This window comes from Lycorma delicatula, chromosome 10 (genome assembly GCF_047948215.1).
Source record: "Lycorma delicatula isolate Av1 chromosome 10, ASM4794821v1, whole genome shotgun sequence".
NCBI lineage: Eukaryota > Metazoa > Arthropoda > Insecta > Hemiptera > Fulgoridae > Lycorma > Lycorma delicatula.
Genome location: NC_134464.1, coordinates 88819073 through 88843900, shown reverse-complemented (window position 1 = coordinate 88843900; position 24828 = coordinate 88819073). Strand labels below are relative to the sequence as shown.

At 30.3% G+C, this 24828-nt stretch overlaps 1 protein-coding gene across 1 annotated transcript; it reads right to left on the bottom strand.

Moving 5' to 3' along the window:
* Window positions 1–2406: 2406 nt before the first annotated feature.
* On the bottom strand, window positions 2407–19082 carry LOC142330907 (uncharacterized). The gene is made up of 3 exons (XM_075376375.1): window positions 18330–19082; window positions 10517–10943; window positions 2407–3239 (listed from the first exon to the last, which is right to left on the bottom strand). The coding sequence occupies exons 1-3, from the start codon at window positions 19080–19082 to the stop codon at window positions 2407–2409; spliced, it is 2013 nt and encodes a 670-aa protein (XP_075232490.1).
* Between the last annotated feature and the right edge of the window lie 5746 nt (window positions 19083–24828).

The window sequence follows — 24828 nt, the reverse complement described above, 5'->3', positions numbered from 1 at the left end:
TTACCCGTTAAAAATTTATTTTACGTTAAACATTAAATAGCCTGTATTTTTATACTAATATTTTGTTTTTTTTACGCCGGATTTCTAGAAAAACACTAAAAATTATAATTCTGGAACCTATCGGTTTTTCAGATTTGATTTCATAATAAAAAGACCACTAATTTTACCCTATAATTTGGGTCCCAATAATTACGGACTTAGTTAATTATAAGGGGCAGAAAACAGGGCGAAATCTTTTCGCAAGCTACAACTCGAAAAGCTAAGCGTTTCCGAATCTATGTTTGTGACATCCTTTTTTATTTACCAGTAGAACATGTTTTGAAAGTTTTTTACATTCTTCCTGAATCACTATTTATAAAAAAAACTTTCTAGTCGAAATGGTAACCTTATTTTTTGTAAATTCGATTAAAAACAAAGCAGAAGTCGTAAATGGGTTAACTGAAACTGTTTTCCTGTTTATAAATAAATTTATCATATACTACAAAAAGGAAGGAAAAATTAATTTGTTTACAAATGAACTTTAATGGTAGTTTTTGACTTTAATAATAAATAATGTACCTATAAAAATAAATTTTTTCCACTTTACATTTTTATTTGCTATATTTTTAGGATTTATTTCCGTTTGGAGTTTACATGTTGAAAAAAAAGAATATTTTATCTGTCTTATACAGACGCTGCAAGAAAGTATGACTATTATTAAAAAGGAAAAAAGGGACGTGAGCTATAAATGTCAAAGTTTAACTATTGAAAGAATATAAGACTTTTGAAAAAAAAATATATATCTGGATATTACGAGATATCAGCAGCAAGAATGTTGTAGAAATCTTGGAATAGGTTCACCATAAGGCTAAAAAAAAATTACGTCACTAGAAATATCCAATCACATGGTACAGCACTACTGGATGAATACAAAAAAAAACTTTCTTTTATAGCATAGTATACTGAGAAGGAAAACAAAAAACAAAGTTTGTTTGAAAACAACATTTTTGTCGTCGACCACAAATAACAACAGTTCAACATGAGTTAACGTCGCCGCGTTATCTGTATATTTTCTTTCATCCCTTACCAATGGTACTAAAAAAAAAAACAAATAAAATAACACACCCTTACTGAACTAGCCTGCTATTACTAATACAGGATATATTTTGTAGACCAACATTATCAACCCATCAGTTCATTCATTGATTCATTCTATCTGAAACTGAACTTATAATGGTTTTCGAATGGTTATTTTTTCCTTAGGGTTATATAGAACACAAAAGGAATAAGGAAAGGAAAAAGGATACATATCCTGGAAACTATTAAATCCATTCAACCCCCAAAGGAACAACTAAACTCTCATCGCATTCGTTTTAAGATATTTTCGTACTTCCCTTGTTTCAACCTATTTGAAAAATACCAATGACACGAGGGATGGTACTTTTACTTACGGTTAGTTTATTCTGGATAGAGAAGTGTCACATTTTAGAAATGTGTTATACAAATTTAGTTGTATAGTTAGTTACGGGTTGTTTCAATCTTTCTAATTATAAACACTTCTTTAATTAGTTTTTAAAAATAAAATATAGTATTTAATTTTGATAAATTGTTTAATTTATTAACGTATGGTTTTTATTTATAATATAGCAAGACCTCCTTTATCCGTATCTTCTTTAACTGACATTTATCTTAATCGAGTCAAGTCAAAATAATTTTTTTTTTATAAATTTTTGACTGCTTAGATGTTTTATTTTCATCAGATGTTTCATCATCAACGTTGTCATGGATAATTCAGTTTAGGTTTTTAATAGTCTTTTGTTTTTTTATACAGTGTTCCTGGTTTTTTTCTTGGCGTATAATGCGATTTAAAAGATGCTACTTAAAAGTACACGAAAGTTTTGTATCTGTCAAAGAAATAAGAATATTTCACAATAAATGGTACAGAACAACCATTTTAGATTGTAAAAAAATATAATTAAAAATTATACTTATATTTTTTATGTATTTTTATCCTTCTACAAATTCTTGTAAATATAGAATTTAGAAAAACTAAATATTATCCCGTACTTCTTTAAAGTATAATTCATGAAGTAGTAAATCATATGCAAGAGAATACAAGAAACGTACATGAAATATTTTAAACGTCAATAAAGATGCGACTTAAAAATAATGTAACATCCATTTAAGTTTATATAAGAAGGACTCATTAAAACAAACTGACGTAATTAAAATAGAGTTTATATACGATTAAGTTACGTATTATTAAATTATTTATGCAATAAAACAAATAAAATAAAATAATAAAAACAGAAACATGTTAAAAATTTCATTTATTTGATTATAAGAATAACTAATAGGTACAATACAAATAACATTACATTAATATCACATGACGAGAAGCATTTTGATGAAGTTTTAGATGAAAAATTAGAAATGATGTCCTGTGTGATGATGTCCATCCAATGAAACATTATCATCATGTAACGAAAGATGATCTTTAACTGGATATGGAACCGGATAAGGTTTAGAAATATAAACTGGATAAGGCTTTGGTATATGCACAGGTACAGGTCTATCGACTGGAACTTTAACCGGATACGGTACTGGTTTCTCGACTGTATAAGGTACTGGTTTTTCTACCGGTACATGAACAGGATACGGTCTATCGACTGGCACTTTAACCGGTACAGGAATTTTCTTTTCGATTGTTACTGGATACGGTTTACTTACATAAACTGTATACGGTTTGGGGATATGTACTGGATACGGTTTGTCGACTGGAACTTTGACTGGATAAGGTACTGGTTTCTCTACTGGATAAGGGTGTGGTACCGGTACTTTAACCGGAAACGGTACATGTTTTTCCACTGTAACCGGGTACGGTTTCGGTACGTGCACCGGGTAAGGTCGATCGACTGGAACCGGTATTTTCTTCTCGACTGTCACCGGATAAGGTACAGGAACTTCTTTGGTTAATGTCACTGTTTTAGTTACCTCATGATGCGGTACGAATTGTTGATGTGAAATATGGTGGTCATCGGAGATGAGATGTCCTTCGAATCCAACATTATCATCATATATACTGGATGATTCGTGGCCGAAACTGTGATCGTAGCTGCCGACATCAAATAGGTCACGTTTACCTTGTTTCTTTTCGTCTTGATTTTCTACTGCCTGTTGTTGCTGTTGAGATGGTTGAACATTATTACCGATTTCATTTACTATACCCTTATTTTCATCATCGTCCCCCAATACACCTCCTATTACCACAAAATACAACACTAGAAACTTCAACATACTTCTGTAGCTTACAACTGTTTGTTGGCTTACCGACGGTGCAGTTGATATTAAATACCGTCGAAAGAAAGGATGTCTATCCCACCACATTCACAATATTACACAATATTTATCGTTGACACTCACATAAGGTATTACATGTTTCCAATTAGATCTGTATTATACAATCTTAAACGGCTTTCTAAATAAAACACATTAATAATGATAATTGTTTATTTATATAACAACGGACTGATGCTCTATAACAAGAGTTATTAAAGGATTATAATGAAATTTGTAGTGCGTGACAAATGCATTGCCTGTCTGGGACTCAAACCCGGAATCTCCGGTAAAACAATAATTAATAAATATACACAAACAATATGATTATGTTTGTCATCGTTATTTTTGTTTGATTTATTCTTTTTTACCTTAATATTGTTATTCAACCATACCTCCTTAGTAATCTGATTTATATTTTATAATATGTTTGCTTTCGTATTTTTTCTTTCAACATTACCCTCTCATAAAAAAATAGCTAATCCTTTTAATACGGAGCCTAGCAACTTAATTGCGAATTTTAATGATTTTCCTATAAATTCTATCCCTCGTGTACTAAATATTAAATTTATTTATTCATTAAGTATCAAATTATCAAGTAAAATTTATTAATTATATATTTGTGAATTCAACCATTTTTCAGCATCGTGCGGTAACACATTATTTCAAAGGTATCTATAATTCTTCTTTCTATTTTTATATTTTCCATTTCTGCTTTCAAAAAATGATGCATATAAGTTTACGTATATTATTATTATTAGCAGCAGACTTCATTTTAATACGAAATCTTTTCTAGTAGTTTTAATCTTACTTTCTTTTTCCTGTTTAGCCTCCGGAACCACCGTTAAGGTATTACTTCAGAGGATGATATGTATGAATGTAAATGAAGTGTAGTCTCGTACAATCTCAGGTCGACCGTTCCTGAGATGTGTGGTTAATTGAAACCCAACCACCAAAGAACAGCTGTATCCACAACCTCATATTCAAATCCGTACAAAAGTAACTGCCTTTAGTAGGATTTCAACCTTAGAACTCTCGAATTCTAAATCAGCTGATTTTGCGATGACAAGTTAACCACTAGACCAGCTCGGTGGGAAGTAGTTCCGATCTTCTTTTGATGTCTACCGTACCTTCTTGGTTCGCTTTTTCTAATTTTCATAACCAGATACAAATTTCTGCAAATTTTTTATGTCGTTACCTGGTTGATTAATGTTTAATTTTCTTATCTTTCTTTTTATTATATTTTATTACCGTTGTTTTACACACATTATCTTTAAATTGAATTTTATTTCCTATTATATATCTCCGTAATTATGACAACATTCTAATTCATGTTTCTGCTATTTTTAATATTTAAATCCTTTCTGCAGTCGTAATATCTTATTCAATAAATGTTTTCCTCCTATCTTATACACAGTTTTTCTTCAACACAAAAATAGAGAAGCAACTGTTCGAGGCGGATCTAAACTACAATTAAATTTCTTAGTCCCGAGGTCTGTAATTAGTTTAAGCCACAGTGGCATCCGTTGTAAGCATGATTTTCTTGAAAATGAACTGGTATTCATCCAATACACTTACCCTCTTGTATATAGTCGTTGCTATTGTATTTTTAGCAAATACAATACCATATTTAATATGTAATGATTATTTTCTGTGAATCAGATTATAGACAGGTAGCCCGACAGTTCTCATGCTTAATTGCTTCACATTGAAAAACTTCCATTGCGGCTATACTTTAATGGATCACCATTAAAATATCTTGTAGACACAAATCTATCAAGATTTACGTCTAAAAGATGTTTAGAAACAACCACCAACGATGTTAAAATACGTATTTTAATAAATTTCGGTTGTCATTATAAACGGTTATATCAACATTAATTATGAGTAATTTGAATTGTATTTCATCTATGTCTTTTTTCCTAATTTTGTTGATGTTATTAAAGCCTTCAATAACTTTAGTTCAAATTCATTATCAGAATTTTTTCTGTGATACATCGAATGGAAAGATAAGGGTTTCCTCCAAAAAACTTTATCTCATTATTTTTCTCCGGTATGGTTTCTGGTACTTGCACGCAACCTATTTCATTTTTCGCAAAAATATGATATTCCATACTCAGTTGTGTCATTATAATTTATAAAATTTTAACACACATCCAATACATTACATCTAATTTTCTCCAGTGAAGAACCATTTATAGTATAAAACTTGTATCAAACATTTATCTAAGTCAAATTTAAAAAAAAAAAAGGCAGTCGATTGAATTTTCAATAATATGAAAAAAACATGATTTAATTGATAACAAAAAAGACCATCATGGATCCTTAAAATTCCCTTAGTTAAAAAAAAATAAAAATATTTAATAAAAAAAAAAGAATTTTAATACGTAGGATAGATAATTAAAGTCAACGTTTCCGAAAACGAAAACATGAGGTTAAAAATCAATAAAACAGAACTTGCCTATTAATTACCACCGCCGATTTCCGTGGTGGAACGGTAGCGTCACTGCCTTTCATCCGGAACACCTATGTTCAAATCCGGGTCAGGCACGGTACTTTTCATACGCAAAATAAATTTCCATTTTCACATTCCAAGTTCAAACTTTGAGTTTATGCGGTGAATTAAATTAATCATACAAAAGAAAATAAATTAATAAAATTTAGTAAGAACATCTACAGTAAGAACTCAATTAAATGAAAGCTGAACTAAGATACTACGCTGCAGAAGTTCTGACATTTATCAAAAAACTTTTAATCAATAATCAAAAACCAAAATAACAAAAGTATTCAATAGGTCCTAGGAATCATCAAAGACGGAAAAAAATATAAAAGAAAATACAATAAAAACTGTACATCAATGTCGGATGTAATCAGGAAAAGAAGACTAGCCTTCTACGTATGGCAACCTATAAAGAACACTATAAACACCTAAAAGGGTGTTTAACACATTTCAAAAATCTAAAAACAAATAACAAACTGGATCAGTGAAACCGAAAAAGTGATGGAAGAACTGAAAGTAATACAGGGAAACATCAAAGAATATCCAGCACTGAAAAAAAAATTACAAAAATCACAGGTTTCCATAAAATAAAAGAAATACATTTGGAAAGAAGAAAGAAAAAAACCAGAAAATGATGAAGCAGATGTGGAAAAAACTGAAAACGTTATTTGCTTGAAATAAAGTGTTTAAACTAAGAAAAAATGAATTTATAACAAACATCTTTTCAATTATTTTTATATCACTGTTCTCTTCATAAAATTCCTACCCAAAAAAATAAGTCGACAACACAGTTGCAGGACTTTCCCGTCACGACTTATACACACAACATAATTTAAAATATCATTCTTTTCAAATATAATTTTTTTTCGTTTATTTAATTCAATGATTCCAACTAAAGCGCGGGCGCATACCGTAATAATTCTCGCGGTTGTGTTAGTACTAGCGGCGATGGTTGGCACTAATTAAACTAAAGTAATTTCATAACTTACACAGAACAAATTTCGCTTGAACGGTCGTTAGGCCGGTGTAACTTCGAGGCTTATCGCATCAGGTATCGAGTCAACAAGGTGACTGAGTTTCAGATCAAGCCAGACCGAGTTACTTTTTTACACTTTAAATAAATTTATTTAATTCTGCCGCTCGGCTGTAATGTCACAACATAGCACTAACTAAGAGAATTTTTTTGGGTAAGAGTGCAATTTTTCACATTTTTTTGTTGAAAATATTGTAGTTTTTTAAACGTTAACAATGTGCCTGAGAAAAATATGATCTTTTTTAGGCGATGTCTCGAGATACTGTGTGAGGGTGACCTTGTTGTACAGCCTCATCCCCTTGACCCTTTAATTTGACAATTTAATGGCATCAATGCCCCATATAGATTAGTAATCTGACCAAGCTTGGTCAAAATAGGTCTAGTAGTTCTGGTGATATAATGTGATTTAGAATGAGACACCGAACACACACACGTACATATGAACATTAACATCTGGTAAATTTCCATCCGGTTTTTAGGGTTCCTAAGGTGTGAAAACGTCAAGATCCTGTGAATACCGTATTTGCCCAAATTGGACCGATTACAATACTTTCCCTTCTAGAACTATAGCTGTGCTATAGCGCTATCTGGACGGAAAAGTAAAATACTAAAGAAAATTATTGGAGAATTTTGGAAATACCGCAACAGAATTGTACTATACAGGAGTTTTTTATTTTACTAAGAAATACGATAAAAACAATTACAGAAAGTTTGAGAACTCTGATATTAATGAAAGGTTATTCATATCAACATAATTATCGTCTTCAGAAATACAAAAATATAAAAAGAAAGATGAATTTTGTTTATTTTTAATTGTAAGGTTTGGTATAATCTTATGTCGTTTAAATGGCTTAATTTAAATTATTTCCGGTGAATTCTTGATTTCGTCTTATCTAGTTAATAAATAATTACTTTTCCTCATTGAAACGCGTATTCTGATTTTTTCATCAATTTTCACTTAATCTGAATCGGTACAATTGAGATTTAAACGGCAGTATAAGTATAATGTAATAAGATTGGTTAAAGAAATGAACAAAGAATACCATTGAATGAATTCCATTAATAATCATCAGTCTTTAAAAATGCTTTCTACAGTTTAACCAGAAATTTTCGGTGATAAAATCCCGAAATAATAAGATTTCGTTTAAAAATTTTTGTCATATAATTTCATGTATCATAAATTGTCGAAAAAAAAGTCAGCATAACATTGGTTACCGACCGTAACATTATTTCTTCACATACTTGAAGCTTTATTACGTTACACACAGTTATTGGTTTGGATCGATTTTTAAAAATGTAAAACAGATCGATTAGTATCAGAAGCCGGGATAATGAAATGCATAATTTTTACTTCCTTGTACAAAGTAAAGGAAGTAATATGATCGAAAAAATTTCGGTTTTCAGATTTCAACGGAAATATCCATTTTGATCATCCCTGAATTCATTTTGACTAGCTTCGGCGTGACGCCTGTACGTACGTATGTACGGATGCACGTATCTCGCGTAACTCAAAAACGATTAGCCGTAGGATGTTGAAATTTTGGATTTAGGACTGTTGTAACATCTAATTATACACCTCCCCTTTTGAGTGCAATCGATTGGATCAAAAGTGTCAAAAAAACCTAAAATCCAAAATATTTGGATTTTTGACTTTTTCATAACTGCAGTAATAAGCCCTTATTGAGAGCTTTTCAAGAATACATCATAAGTGGTGCTTCTTTTCATTGGTTCCAGAGTTATAGCCAAATAAAATTTTAATTAATGATATATTTGGATCCCACAAGGGGAAGGCACATCGGGTCGAATCCGACTTCATCTCCTTTTTTTTTAACTTATTTTAATTTAAATATGAGTTATTTATAATTATTATCTGTAAAAAAAGCACAATAAATAATAATTCAATAATTCAAAAACAAAATTAAAAAACAACTAGAAGTTATTAGTGAAATAAAATTTTATGTAATCTTCATTTTAATTCACACATTTTTGCAGAGGTTAGCAATTATTAATAGATCAATATATTTAAACTAAAAAAAAGTTAAAAAATATATGTATTTGAAGTCGGGATTCGAATCGATATTGTCGATGGTTACAGATTCGATACGTTCTCACTTACACCACAGAACTACTTGAGCGACGTGAAACAAAATTAATATATTGACTAATATAAAATGCCGATAGGATACCACAAAAAAATGTGATGCAGTATGGTGTCCACCGTAATGCAATTGTAACTGTCCATTTTATTAAAGAATTGTATCTCGCTTTCAAATGGAATAAATTTAAATGAAGTGCAGAAAAAAAATTTATATGTAATTTAATAGGCCTACAAGGAAGTCAAGTGGTGTCTACCTCAGATTTGTTAGTTCTCATACTCGTACGTTTTACAATGAGTATGAACAACACATACAACGTATCTTACTTTTAACTTTAGAAAGAGGTATAAAAATGTATTCCTTTAGATTATCAATATATCCGTGACAAATTTAAGTGATATTACGTTGAAGTGAGTTTTTTCTTTTAAAGTAATAATATTGGATTTCCAATCACGCCATATGGTGAACAGTGTCTTAAACATGTATGTATTCCGTATTTTTGTGAACTTATCATTCTGGTATTACACAGATTATTTGGGTCAGTTGATAAATTACGGTGAATCACTTCATTCGCTACTCTTAGTAACCACCCTTCTTGGTGAATCCAGTCAGTGATTCTGGTTAAAATGACTATGCTATTTTTGCCACGAGTCTTCTTGTGTAGATTCTAATAAAACATTACGTGTATAATAATAATACATACACAAACAACTCTTCTGTTTATCCATAAGTATATTTAAAAAATTATTATGTAACATGTGATGTATAATCGCCACCGATATTAAAGGTTTATACATGTTGGAAGGATAGATAATAGAAGATCACCGAAACTTTTATTGGAAAATCGTAACTAATTATAACGAATCCTTATCATTAGTATTTAACAAAGAAAATATCTGGTGTCTGCACCAACGATTCAATAAAATTCAATAGCGTTATGTTGCAACGTTTCTTCAAAAAGAAATATTTCTTATTTTTTATACTTAAATAACTTTATTGCTTTTTTTTAATATTAATATCATATTAGATATTTTATAAATAAACATCTTATGCAACATTATTTATTAGCTATGTTAGTAATATTTTTGTGTTTGGTGAAAAAGACGTCTTGATGATACAAAATAAATTTTTAATTAAAAATACATAAATATAATAATACATTTTATATCCACGAAACAACTGTAAATATAGGAAATACAAGAATAGCGAAATAACGAATGTATCGATTGAAGGTTCGGCGAAATAAAAACGTACTATACACTAATACAAATAATAAATAAAAAGATAGATTTATGGAATATTATTTTTCTAATAACACAAAAATAGTGAGAAAGTGTTATTTTTCTTTTAATAAAAACGACAGAAAATAAAGAATTTCTTGTAAATTACATATATTTCAGCACATAAAAGTATACAAAAAGAATAATATATATATATATATATTAATATAACATAAAAATACATGGTGAGATTCATTTCGATCATATAGTAGAAATGTTTCATAACGAATTCGAATCATTTCTCAAAAACTAGAGTGATGTCCTGAGTCGTGGTGTCCATCCAGTGAAATACTATCATGATGTAAGGAATGGTGATCGTTGACTGGATATGGAACAAGATAAGGTTTAGAAATATAAACCGGGTATGGTTTGCATATATGCACTGGCACAGGTCTTTCGACTGGAACTTTAACTGGATACGGCACAGGTTTTTCAATTGGATAAGGAACCGGTTTCTCTACAGGTAGATGGACAGGATATGGTCTATCGACTGGTACTTTAACCGGTACACGAATTTTCTTTTCGATTGTTACTGGATACGGCTTACTTACATAAACTGTATATGGTTTGGGGATATGCACTGGATATGGTCTGTCGACTGGAACTTTGACTGGATAAGGTACTGGTTTCTCTACCGGATAAGGGTGTGGCACCGGTACTTTAACTGGAACTGGAATATGTTTTTCGACCGTAACCGGGTATGGTTTCGGTACATGTACCTCATATGGTCGATCGACTGGAACCTGTATCTTCTTCTCGATTTTCACCGGATAAGGTACTGGAATTTCTTTAGTTAAAGTCACCGTTTTAATTATCTCATGATGCGACTCAAATAGTCGATGAGAGATATCACGGTCATTGGAGATGTGATGTCCTTCAAATGCAACATTTTGATTAAGCCGGATGATTTGTGGGTGAAACTGTTTCCGTAGCTGCCGAAATCAAAAAGTCCACGTTTATCTTGTTTCTTTTCATCGCGGTTATTTAATGCTTGATCTTGTAAAGGTCGATCTTCGTCGCCGTTTGCTATACCTTTATGTTCACCATTGCCGGCTAGTACACCTGGTACCGCAAAACACAGCACTAAAACCTTTAACATGCTGTTCACGGCTGTTTGATAGTTTTCCGAATTTGAAGTCCATGTTAAATACTAGCAAAACAAAGCATATCTATCCTACCACACTTGCTTTTACACCGCTAGTCTATATTCAGTCACAGAGATTAAAACATTCTTTACCAATTAGCGTATTATATTATATAATCGCAACGAAATCGTTCACCGAAAGAAATTTAAATAAATAAGGAAAAAAATATAACGCCTCAAAAACCGTTTACAGAAATATTTACTTAAAATTCTACCCTAGGTGACCATTTTAATCGCTGTACATTGACCGTCAGCAGATACCACGGAAAAACTACGTATAAAAAATACGTAAAAAGAATAACAAAACAAAAAAAAAAAACAATCGAGATTAATCGAGAAATATATTTACTAGGGATATTAGAATAAATAAAATTAATTAATAAAAGAAAAAAATAGTAATAATTGTATTGTTCAAGCTTTCCAAGAAAACACGAAATTTAATTTGAAAATAGCTAAAACATTTAAGCTTCCAATCCAAACTGGTATCACTACTATTGCACGCCTTTCTTATATTTCCGGATGATAAAACTTATTGCATCTCTGGTAGATAAAAATTATCAACAGACTGATAAATAATACAATAAATGGCTAAACAAATGAGGTTGATATATCCCCCATAAACAAAACTTTAAAGTAAGAGTTGAAAGTATTTTTTTTTTTACCAAAACTTTTACAAAAGGTTTTTTTAATAAATTAAACTTTAATCAGGCTATTTAATACTGGTCATCTCCCAACCTTGAACAATCCCCATAAAATCTTTGAACAATGAATTTTCTACTTCACTATCATAATGTTTGCTTTCCAACTAACCGATTCGTGTTTACCACATGCATTTTTCTTAAATCGTAATTTCTAATTTAATAGTTCTGTTAAAAGTTTTCTGTAGCGCTTGCAACAGAATATTCCTCTCGTTTTCTATCTTTATAATGATGAATAAGCAAGTTTCTTTGTTTACTCATTTTTCACTCTGATCTCTGGTATTTTAATTGTAATAAATTAATATTTTTTTGTACTGCTTCATTCTAAAACCAGAGTAAAATAAACAGCGTCTTCACTTCACCACTATTGCAAAGGTTTAAAGGTTTAAACCACTATTGTTAAAGGTTTAATCCGATAACAACCTCACTGCCCACCTTGATATTCTATACATGCAACGAATAATGGACCATATCGTAATATGCATGACAATTACAAAATATAGACGATGTAAAGTTTCTCCCGGGACTTTCATAATCTATTCTACTCGTAAAAATAATGGAAAAAGTTCACGTAAAATGCTTCGTTTGGGAGTTACGGCTAGTGAAATATTTGGCTGGAATCTCAGATACCCCGCTGTAAGGAAGTCCTACTGAAAATTTTAGGGCATTAAATAAGCAGCATAATTAAAGAATTCTCATGATTTTTGACCTGAAAAATTGAATAAAATAGGTCTCAGAACTGTAACTGAAATGGTTTTGAGAAATCTGGCGTTAAAACCAATAAATTGGGGTACAAAACCTTGTTTTTTGTTTGTCATACAATAACTTTGCTAAACGGGCAATAAACAAACCCATAAAACTTATAAAAAATAACTTGTAGAGAATTCAATTCTGAACAAAATGGTGTAAGACAAGGTGAATAAAACAAATAAATGTTATAAAACTGGAAAAAATGTATCGGTCTAGGAGGTTCAAATTCTAGGCCACCAAGATCGCTTGATCAAACACTTTTAGATTTCTACATGTGGAAATGAATACTGTATACAAAACAAAAATACATTCTTGTGAGGAATTAATTGTTCGAATTATGGATGCGGCTGAGGAACTTAAGGACAGCTCTGAAGAACTAAAAAGAGCAATAGAGAAGCGCGCCAAGAAATGAGTTGAAAATGCGGGATAATTTTTGAACATTTATCATAAACTGGTACGATTAATGCACTTTGGTCTAGTGTACTGTTTCTAAATAAAATTCGAATTTTTCTAACTTTTGTTTCTTGAATTTAAATTTTTTAATGGGTGCGACGATGTACGGCGCGGCGGCTCAGCTAACCACAACCAGTGTTACAGTAGGTATGACGCAAGTGGCAGCCTCTACCTCCGCTTTCTTGACTAAAAACCATAAAAGTAATAAAAAACGAAGTATGGTCCCTTCCTGGTGGTTTTTGTGGGGTACCGATAAGAACCAGCTCAAAATACATTTTTACAAGTACTTTGTATGGGTATAAATATTTTTACTTCCTTGTATGAAATAAAGGAAGAATTGTGATCGCGAAAGATTTCTGTTTCCATATTTCAACGGAAATATCCATTTTAAACATTCCTGAATCCATTTTGGCTAATTTCGGCGTGACTTTTGTACGTACGTAAGTACCCCGCATAATTCAGATACGATTGGTCGTAGGATGTTGCAATTTTGGATTTAGGACTGTTGCAACATCTAGTTGTACATGTGCTCTTTTGATTCCAATCGACAACCAAAAGTGTTCAAAAAAGCCCAAAATCCAAATGTTTTTGGATTTTGAACTTTTTATTAACTGCAGTAATAAGCCCTCATTTATAGCATTTCAACGATGTATCACACAAAGTGGTACTTATTTTCACTGGTTACAGAGTTCATCAAATAAAGTTTTAATTAATGAAATATTTGGATCTTAAGGAAAGGCACATCGGATCGATTCAGACTTCATTTCCTTTTTTTTTGAACTTTTTTTTAATTTAAATATATTGATTTATTAATAATAATCAACTTCTCATTGTAAAAAAAAAGAAAAACGATGAATAATAATTCAATAATAACAAAAAAAGAAGAAGAAGAATATGTATAAATATCAGACGTTTTTAACGAAATAAAATTTTATGTACTTTCCATTTTTAAAAAAATGTATAAATGTAATTTAGTAAGCGTACAAGGAAGTCATGTGTTGTCCACATCAGATTTTTCCCATGAAGGCCGACTGTTTTAAAACTCATATTTATGTTTGCAGGTATAAAAACTTGCCGGCCTCCGTGAGCGGTAACGTCTCGGCCTTTCATTCGGAGTTCCCGGGTTCGAATCCCGGTCAGGCACGGAATTTTCACACACGCTACAAATCATTCATATCATCCTCTGAAGAATACCTATCGGTGGTCCCGGAGGTTAAAAAAAAAAGTATAACTACCTATAAAATTTATAACTTAATATGTTATCTTCGAAACTTTGCTACGTTACACATTTATTTTATTATTGTTATTTTCATTCAGACAAGACTGGTCCGAGTTGGATCTAATATAAAATTTTACAACTTATGATGTTTAATTTTTCTTTTGTATAATAAAAATATTATTATTATCATTATTATTATTTTTATCATCATCATCATAATCCAAAGCATGAGTTTAATGAACACAAGGGGGTCCAAGGGGCAGAACCTGCTAGCTAGACGGGGCGAGTGAAACGAGTACTGATCGGCTAAAAATCCCCTGTCCAGACAGGAACCGAAAGTAAAAAATATAGCGCGGGCGAAGCAGTGACGGGAATGCTAGTTATTATATAAAAATTTTTCGATTGATTTCCGCGAGTAAATATCATAAATACGATCAATATTTAACAGAGAATTTTCGGATACAAAATCCTGGGACCAATCTTGGTCATCATTTCATATATCAAAAGTTCAGAATTAGTTTAAGTGAAGATTCTTTCCCTACGTTTGTGATAAATTCAGTAACAGTACAAGGTGAAAAGATAAAGATGCTACGATTTGCTGATGATATAGTAATTCTAGCCGAGAGTAAAAAGGATTTAGAAGAAACAATGAACGGCATAGATGAAGTCCTACGCAAGAACTATTGCATGAAAATAAACAAGAACAAAACAAAAGTAATGAAATGTAGTAGAAATAACAAAGATGGACCGCTGAATGTGAAAATAGGAGGAGAAAAGATTGTGGAGATAGAAGAATTTTGTTATTTGGGAAGTAGAATTACTAAAGATGGACGAAGCAGGAGCGATATAAAATGCCGAATAGCACAAGCTAGACGAGCCTTCAGTAAGAAATATAATTTGTTTACATCAAAAATTAATTTAAATGTCAGGAAAAGATTTTTGAAAGTATATGTTTGGAATGTCGCTTTATATGGAAGTGAAACTTGGACGATCGGAGTATTTGAGAAGAAAAGATTAGAAGCTTTTGAAATGCGGTGCTATAGGAGAATGTTAAAAATCAGACGGGTGGATAAAGTGACAAATGAAGAGGTATTGCGGCAAATAGATGAAGAAAGAAGCATTTGAAAAAATATAGTTAAAAGAAGAGACAGACTTATAGGGCACATACTAAGGCATCCTAGAACAGTCGCTTTAATATTGGAACGACAGGTAGAAGGGAAAAATTGTGTAGGCAGGCCACGGTTGGAATATGTAATACAAATTGTTAGGGATGTAGGATGTAGAGGGTATACTGAAATAAAACGACTAGCAGTAGATAGGGAATCTTGGAGCGCTGCATCAAACCAGTCAAATGACTGAAGACAAAAAAAAATAATCTGCTTGAAATATGAAAAAATATTCTATTTTAATTTTGTAAAGGATTCCTTTATAAGATAAGTACTGTTTTACTACTTATTTAATTGTGATTTTCTTCCAAATCTAAATTAAAAATCATAAATCTCATTTAATTATTATTTATTATAAATTAAAAATCGTATAAATATGATTATATATAAATATGTATTATACGTGATATGTATTTATACATAATCATATTTATACAATTTTTAGTTTATAATAAATAATAATTAAATGAGATTTATGATTTTTAATTTAGATTTGGAAGAAAATCACAATTAAATAAGTAGTAAAACAGTACTTATCTTATAAAGGAATCCTTTGAAACATTAAAATAGAATATTTTTTCATACTTCAAGCAGATTATAATATCACGTACAATTTAACTGTGAATTACATTCTTATACTTCGGTAGTACAATCGGCATCCTGGATCGAAAGCTATTTTTTAATTCTGTATCTCCTATTTTTCCTACTGATTACACATAGTCCTTATATGTTATTTTTCCCTCAGAAAGATAATAATTCGCCCAGGAGGATAATTCTTCCTGTTAGAAATAGGTATTATAATTTTTTCTTCAGAATGTCTGTATCAGCTTTTTTATTACCAAAAATTTGTAAAACATCTGTCCAAGAAGTATCCCCAGATAATTTTCTTTATTTTTTTCAGAGGATAATTTTCACTATGTATTCCTTGTGTTGAACAGAATAGAGGAATCGGTTATACGGCTGAATGTTACCTGCATTTTTAGAGAGCTTGTCTTCCTGATACGAGACAGTATATTCACTCTGAAATTGAAAACCAATTTATACCTCGTTTTTAATGTACCTAGAATGTAATTCTTGATCTTGATATTCTTATAATAGCTTGCTTTTTTCGCGATGGCAGTTTTTCGTTTCAAGTCCCGTGCATCCGTTATCATTACGACATCAGATTTACTCCTTAAAAACCATTGTTCTACTTTTCTATAAATATGATGTAAGATCATTATGTACAATAAATTTAAATACAGTATATAATTACTGTAAACATTCCAAGGTAAAAAAGTTTATGCGATTTGGATGTAAAAAAATTAACTTTAATTTTACTGACAAATCGTACAAAATTATACCGAAGAATTACTCAACTGGTATTCAATATAGGTGTGGTTAACAGCACCAGACAAAGTGAGAATGATTGCGTGTTTTTTCAACGTACGCATAAAATATTTCGTAAAACATTATCTTTATATAATTTATACATAAAAAAACAACTAAATAAATCTACCGCTTTCAATTCATAGCATTTTCTGTACAAATAAATATGTTTAAAAGTAATAAATACTTAAGTCCTATTTTTAAAATACTGGAAATTTCTTGGCAGAAAACCTCTTGTAATTTCACAAATAGTTTAATATTCAATCATTTTCTCATGATTTGTTTCTTTGTATTCTTTTCAACGAAATGAAGATAATTTCTCAGAAGAAAAATCATTTGTTTCTAGTAAAATTATCAGTTACAAGTTAGTTAATTAGTTTATTAATCACAAATTAAAACCACCGAAAAATCAAACTTGACACTCGTTTTTAGTTGTCTCGAGATGCCTTAATCTGTTTTAAAATATTCGTATAATTTTATATTTTTTAAATAAATACTATTTTTCGCAATAAAAACATAAATAGATAAATATAAATTTGCATACGACATATTAATATTTATACAAGTTTCATTGGTGAAAAACTTAACTGTTATATATCATAAAAAAATATCGTTGTTTATTTTTTTATACGAATATACATTTTAATTCAAATCAAATAATTAATTTAACTTATTATAGGAAGCCACGATCTAAAGATTATCATAAAACGTTTCGTAAATTAAGTATTATTCTCGTTTTTTCCTTCGCACTGAATACATATCACTCAGAATTTTTTATTTTTATAAATATCATTTAAAATATTATTAGCAAATTTTTCAATCAATGAAGTATAAATCTGATTAATGCATTAGCGTAATAATTAAAACTTTAATGCATATGCATAATAAATCTATATAATTAAAAATTAAAAAAAAACTTAAGATTAGCATAAAAATATATACCACTGCGTTTAAATACGTCAAAACAAAATTGCGCAATATAACCAATTAATAATTATAAAGTGAGATGTGAACATTCGGTTGTTAATAGAAATAGTGACAAATTAAAAAAAAAGGAAAAAAATAATTTCATACAAATAATGAGATTTATTTCACAAAAAATAAACAAAATTGAAATTACAAACAATACAAAAAATTATATGATGAGATGAATTTTAATTATATGTTTCAAGATGAAGTCATATCCTACTAATAAGCTAAAAATGATGTTCTGCTGTATGATAATTTTCTTCAAATGAACTTCCATGATGTAATGACTGATGATCTTTAACTGGATATGGAACCGGATATGGTTTTTTGATGTAAACTGGATACGGTTTTGGTATATGCACAGGTACAGGTCTATCGACTGGAACTTTAACCGGATACGGTACTGGTTTCTCGACTGTATAAGGTATTGGTTTTTCTACTGGTACATGCACCGGATACGGTCTATCGACCGGTACCTTAACTGGTACAGGAATTTTCTTTTCGACTGTCACTGGATAAGGTTTATCGACATAAACTGTGTACGGTTTCAGAATGTGTACCGGATACGGTCTGTCGACTGGAACTTTAACCGGATAAGGTACTGGTTTTTCTACTGTATAAGGATGCGGTACCGGTACTTTAACTGGAACCGGTACCTGTTTTTCGACAGTTACCGGATACGGTTTCGGTACGTGTACAGGATACGGTCGATCGACTGGAACCGGTATTTTCTTCTCGACTGTCACCGGATAAGGTACTGGAACTTGTTTGGTTAATGTCACGGTTTTAGTTACCTCATGATTCGGCACGAATTCTTGATGTGAAATATGATGATCATCGGAAATGTGAATTCCTTCGACTCCCACATTACTGTCATATATGGAGGATGATTCGTGGCCGAAACTGTGTCCATAACTGCCGACATCAAATAGTTCGCGTTTATCTTGTATTTTTTCTTCTCGGTTATGTGTTGATAATCGTTGCGAGGGTCGGTCGTCCTCGTTGATTTTGTCCGCTACGTCCTTTCTTTTATCATCTTCCGCCAGGACACCTCCTGCTACCGCAAAATACAACAGTAAAACCTTTAACATACTGCTTCTGCAGCTTACGATCGTTTGATGGCTTACCGTCGTTGCAGTCGATATTAAATACTATCCAAAGAAAGGAAAGTTATCCCACCACAATTACTTTTACGCAGAAATTTAATGTTCTATCATACATAGTATAATATGCTGTACCGATTATTCTTATATTACACAATCGTATTACTCGATCTGAGATAAAGTAATTAATTTTTTTTTTATAATTAATATTTTTTCATATAAGTAAATACGAAGTGGAAAAAAATTACGCTACAAAAAGCGTTTACAAAAATGATTACTCTTAATGTAATCATAGCAGTCCAATTCAATAAACGTAAATAAAAAAATAACTGACTTACAACACCTTGATAATCTATACATACGAAAAAGGGCGAATCTTAACACCCTTGTCCGCGAAAATAAATATAGATTAAAATGATACAAAAATCATACGCAGAATAAATTGATATCCACAATACGTAACCTGAACATTCTAAATACTTTTCTGCAAAATTAGTAACACTATTACTAGAAATAACTTACCTAAATGTTGGGTAATACGGAAATATGGTACAATCATAAAAAGTTGCGTCAAATGAGACTGTGAAAATAATGTTCTGCTCATAAAATTGGCTTGATGTATACGTTTTAAGTTATATACTAAATTTTAAAAGAATTATTTAAAATTATGAACCCATATTAATATCCTTACTGCCTTATTTTGATAGATTTGTGTCTTTAAATTGATTTTCTGTTTATATCATCATTTGTTTTTATCTAATTTTTATATTTCCAGAATAAAAAATTACATTAAAAAAATAAAAATAGATTAATTTACTATATATATTTGTTTTATTATCCCACTTAATTTTAATTTTTTTTTGTAAGAATTATTATATAAATATTTGTACCTAGGTTACGAGCTGAGGTAATAATGGGAAAGGTTAATTAAATTTGAAAAGTTAACCTTACTACTCTGGTGTATAAAAATACAAAAAAGAACATAATATTTTTAAAATTTTAGTAGTATATTTTCGTGTTTATCGTGCAATTGATTTAATGTTAAATTTATTCAAATGAATAATTTTTATACTTTTCCAAGCAGAAAGCCAACCAGAATAAAATAGCTTATCGATTATCGTATAAGAAAAATTAAAAAACCAACCGTCATTCACAACATATTATTTTGTACGTACGAAAATCAAACGGGGCTCATGATAATAAGCATGACGGTTCTAAAATATATAAATCCATAAAAGCGTACAAAAAATATAATCAAAATCAATTAAATTCGAATATATTCTAAATATGATTAATTTAAAAAACAACCAGCTCACCGGGCTGATATAGTGATAAAATTGTTGTCTCAAATTACTTGTTTTAATAGCTGATTTTCGAAGTCGAATTTTCTGACGTTCAAATCATAGCAAATGTTAATTATTTTTATGCAGATATGTATACTAATCATTGGATATAGGTGTATTTAGGTAGATGGGGTTCAATTAACAATACATTTCAGGAATGGTCGGCCTGAGTCTGTACAAGACTTCATATCATTTACATATCGCCTTCAAATATGATGCATAATCATAGAAAATCAGCTCAAGTGAGACTGCATACATTTTCAATTGAAAGGTTTGGCTAATAACATTTTTAGTCTGCCCTATTTAAAATGTTTCCTAAATTTTATAGAAATTATTTAAAATTCTGATGGTATTTTATCTATTCCTACTGTTTAATTACTTTTGAAATATTTAATAGCTTTAATATATTTTCGGGTTCATCATCATTCAATTTTATGCAATTTTAATACTTTAGAATATATTAAATATATATTATATAAAATTGCAATTTATCTTTTATAATTCAAATACTTTTTTAAAAATATATATTAAATGATTCGTTTTAATCTGATAAAACATTTCCACCGTGTTATGATTAAAGATAATAGCGAGAATTCTTGACGTGAAAATTACACTTTCTATTATCGTCTATAACAATATAAAAATAGGAACGAAACATGAATTTTTTTTTTAATGTTAATTCTTGTATTCATATGCCATGTCATTTTTTAAATTTCAATTTTTTTACAGACTTTTCGAGGAAAAGTACGGTATTACATTCGGTCGTATGATGGGAATTGATGATGAAAATGAATTTTCTTTACGTTTCGAGATATGAGGAGTACGCAAACACCAATCACTTAAATTAGAGTTCATTATACATATAGGTCTACGTATAAAATTTTGTGGCTCAAAAATCTCAAAAAGTACTAAATCAATTTCATTGGAATTTACATATGCTATAGTAGCCTACCTCAAGTTGTGCATGTGACAGTTTGACGAAGGTTGATCAAGTCGTACTTAAGTTACGCTCAATTTATTCTTGAAAAAATTTGAGCGGGGCAAGTTAGAAGAATGGTGCGTTATGATGATAGAAGTTGATAACTCAACCGACGCAAAACAGCTACTCCTACTATTACTATATGTGCGTCGCGACCGGCTGCACTTACTTCCGATTACTTGATTAAAATACGTAAAATAAAAAAAATTAAAATTTACCGCGATGGGGAACGCAAGTAACCATATAGCGCGAGTGAACGACGGGGATTTTAGTATTTTTATAAATACATTTATCGTCATTAAAAAAACTAAAATATATTTACCTAAATTATATTTAAGATAAAAATAATTAGAATTAGGAAAATTTAGTGAAAAATACGTTAAATTAATCCTTTCCCTTAATTAAATATATTAGTATCATTAAAAAAAATGTCATAATAATAAACTTTTCTGAGAAAAAACTATGATTTTACTGTTTGAAATCCTAAAAGTTTGTTTCCAAAATTAAAAGTCGGCCAAAAAACTGATTTTTTTCAGGTTTTACAGCGGGATTTCGCTGAACGGTTTTTATTTCAATTGGATTATTTCAAAAGCCGTATAATTCTGGGAATGTTTAAGGATGTTTCTTTTATAAGCCTATACCTGTTATTGAAATTTATTGAGAAAGACGTATTTTTTTTAAAGATATATTTAAATCCACTAGGTGAACATTCCACTATTCCAAGGGATTTTAGAATAGTTTGTATAACACTTTCTGAAAAGAGGAGCTTCGCCTGAATAGCATTTTTATCTCATGGTGTGGTGTACTCAAGGATTAATTATTATTCATCGACCGTATATTATTATCATTTCACTCTAAATAATTGTATATTTTATGAGACGACGTCAGATCCGGCATGGACATTCTTGAAATTCCAGGACATGTAGATTGAGCGATCCTTAGGATGATCTAATGTAAAAGATTCTTTTTCCTACGCAATAAGGATAGTGATTTAAATACACATTGTATAATATTTGGCTTCTTAATAATCTATTCTGAAATACATATTAAAACTGGTTTTCTAATGCAAGAATTTGTATTTTACATGTGGGGATAGCGTCAGAATAACGACAGTTCCTAACGACAGAATAACGATTTTTATTTTATTTTAGGCTTATGTAACAAATAAATAACATTTAAAGGATTTTAGTTGGTGTAAATCTTTCCCGTATATCTATTTATCTTTAAAATTGGGATGAAAATAATAATATATAATGTATATAGACATTATACGTAGGATTTTTACGTTGAACACGTTGAAGGAAGGAACTGTTGATAAAAAACTTAATTTTATTAATTTCTATTGATGGAAAGTTAACTGTCAATTTTGTGATTAAGATAATGCACAAATTATGATGAGAGTTGATAGAATGTTGAAGGAGATTAATAAATAGTATTTTGGTGATTCACGAGGCTAAAGGAGATAGACGTAAGGACATCAAGTAAATAAGACATTTATTACAATTATACCATATGGTTAGTAACATATCTGAAGGATTTAAAAAAAGACTAGTTCCGTAGCATTGTTTTCTGTAGTTTGATACTAATGTGAACAGATGTTATTTAATAAAAAAAAGTAACTTTATTTAGAAAAAAATCTAACCTACACAATTTGTGAATATACCTTCGAATTAATATGTCCTCCTTTATTCTTAAAACACTCACGTGCACGATTTGGCAACGATTCAACAAGTTTACTACACATTTTTTTTATTTCATCATCATGAAACCACACCGATGTTACTGCTTTAATGAGATCAATTTTTATGATGCAATTCATTTTTGAGAATGGTTTTTAACTATTTTCCAAAGATTTTCAAATGAATTTAAATCTACTGTGTTGCTTGGCAAATGAAAGCACTTTCATACTTTCGTTTTTCGGAACTTTTTCCTTTTTTTAGCTGTATACCGTGGTACTAAATCTTGTTGGAAAATTCCGTTGCCGGTGCGAATTTATTTTGAAGTTGTGTCACAACTCTTTCCTTCAAAATCTTGATATATCCGTCACTAATCAACATACCATCGACAGGAAGTAATGAACAAGGGCTTCAAACGCAAAATAACTCCAAAACACTTTTTTCTGGGGATTTTTAACAAATTTTGTAAGCCGGTGATATATTTTCATCCGATGCTTTTTATAAGAACCCTTTGCCCCTGAACATAAAAATGAGACTAGTCAGAAAACATAACAAATTTCCAATCTTATTTGGATCACTTAACATGCGTTTTGGCCCAGAAGAGCCTTTTTTTGTACAATGCTGGTGTTAGTTTACTTTTTCCCACTGATATAGGATCCTTTACCGGAGTAATAGTTTTTCGTTTACGGCCGTATTTGCCTTTAATATTAGGTGAAAAGGAACCACTTCTTTAAATTTGTTAAAATAGCGTTCAATGTCCCTAGGCCAATATCCCACTCAGAAGCTATTTATCGTTGTGTGATTCTGGTATGCGATGAAAGAAAAACAATTTTCGAACGCCATCTTGTAGTTATGTTCTTTATTATATATTCAAGACAAAAAATCCAAAAAAAATATGATTTTATAATACAAAATGAAATAAACTTTCACAAAACACAATTTATAACGTGAAAATTGTTAAATAATCGAAGAAAAATAACCTCACATTTCACGACAACTTAAAGAATGTGTTTAGTAAAGCAGTGTACCCACAACGTAGAAATAAACAAAAAAAAAATGTTCTGTGTTCGAATTAATTTACACATTACTGCATTTATTTTACATTCTTCAGAATGATAAGTATGACTTGTAAATGAGGTAGGTAGTCGTGTAGAGACTCAGGCCGACCATTCCTGAGATGTTTGGTTAATTGAGCCTCATCCACCAGAGTACACCGATGTCCGCTGTGTACTATTCAAATTTGTATATACTAGTATTTCAATCCTAGGCCATTGAAGGGGTTGTATTTCTCTAGTTAAACAGATTGCTATTCACAATAAAAAAAAGTAATAATAATTCTTATCGACAAAGTATTACAAAAAAAAAAGTTTTGGTATTTTAAAGAACCACTTCCGAAAAGAAAAATCTAATCCGATCAAATTCTTTTTTCAAGTTTTTTTTGGAGACTTTTATTTTTGACTTCATATATGCTGTTATAAAGAAAAAAATAGGGATTAAAATCACACAACGAGTGAACGACCACATTCAACACTGATGTATCCTCATTATAAAAGAAAAGAAAAAAAAACATTTTCAGCAGTATGAAATAAGCTAGTAAGCTTCTTTTCTCTCTTTTTTAACTGCCTTTTCATTTTTATTTCTTTTGAATGAAGACGCGTGGCAGTTAGAAGCGTGCCCAGCAAGGTATATTTTGCACAAGTATGTATATGAAAATTACTTCCTGTTCTTTCTTTGTA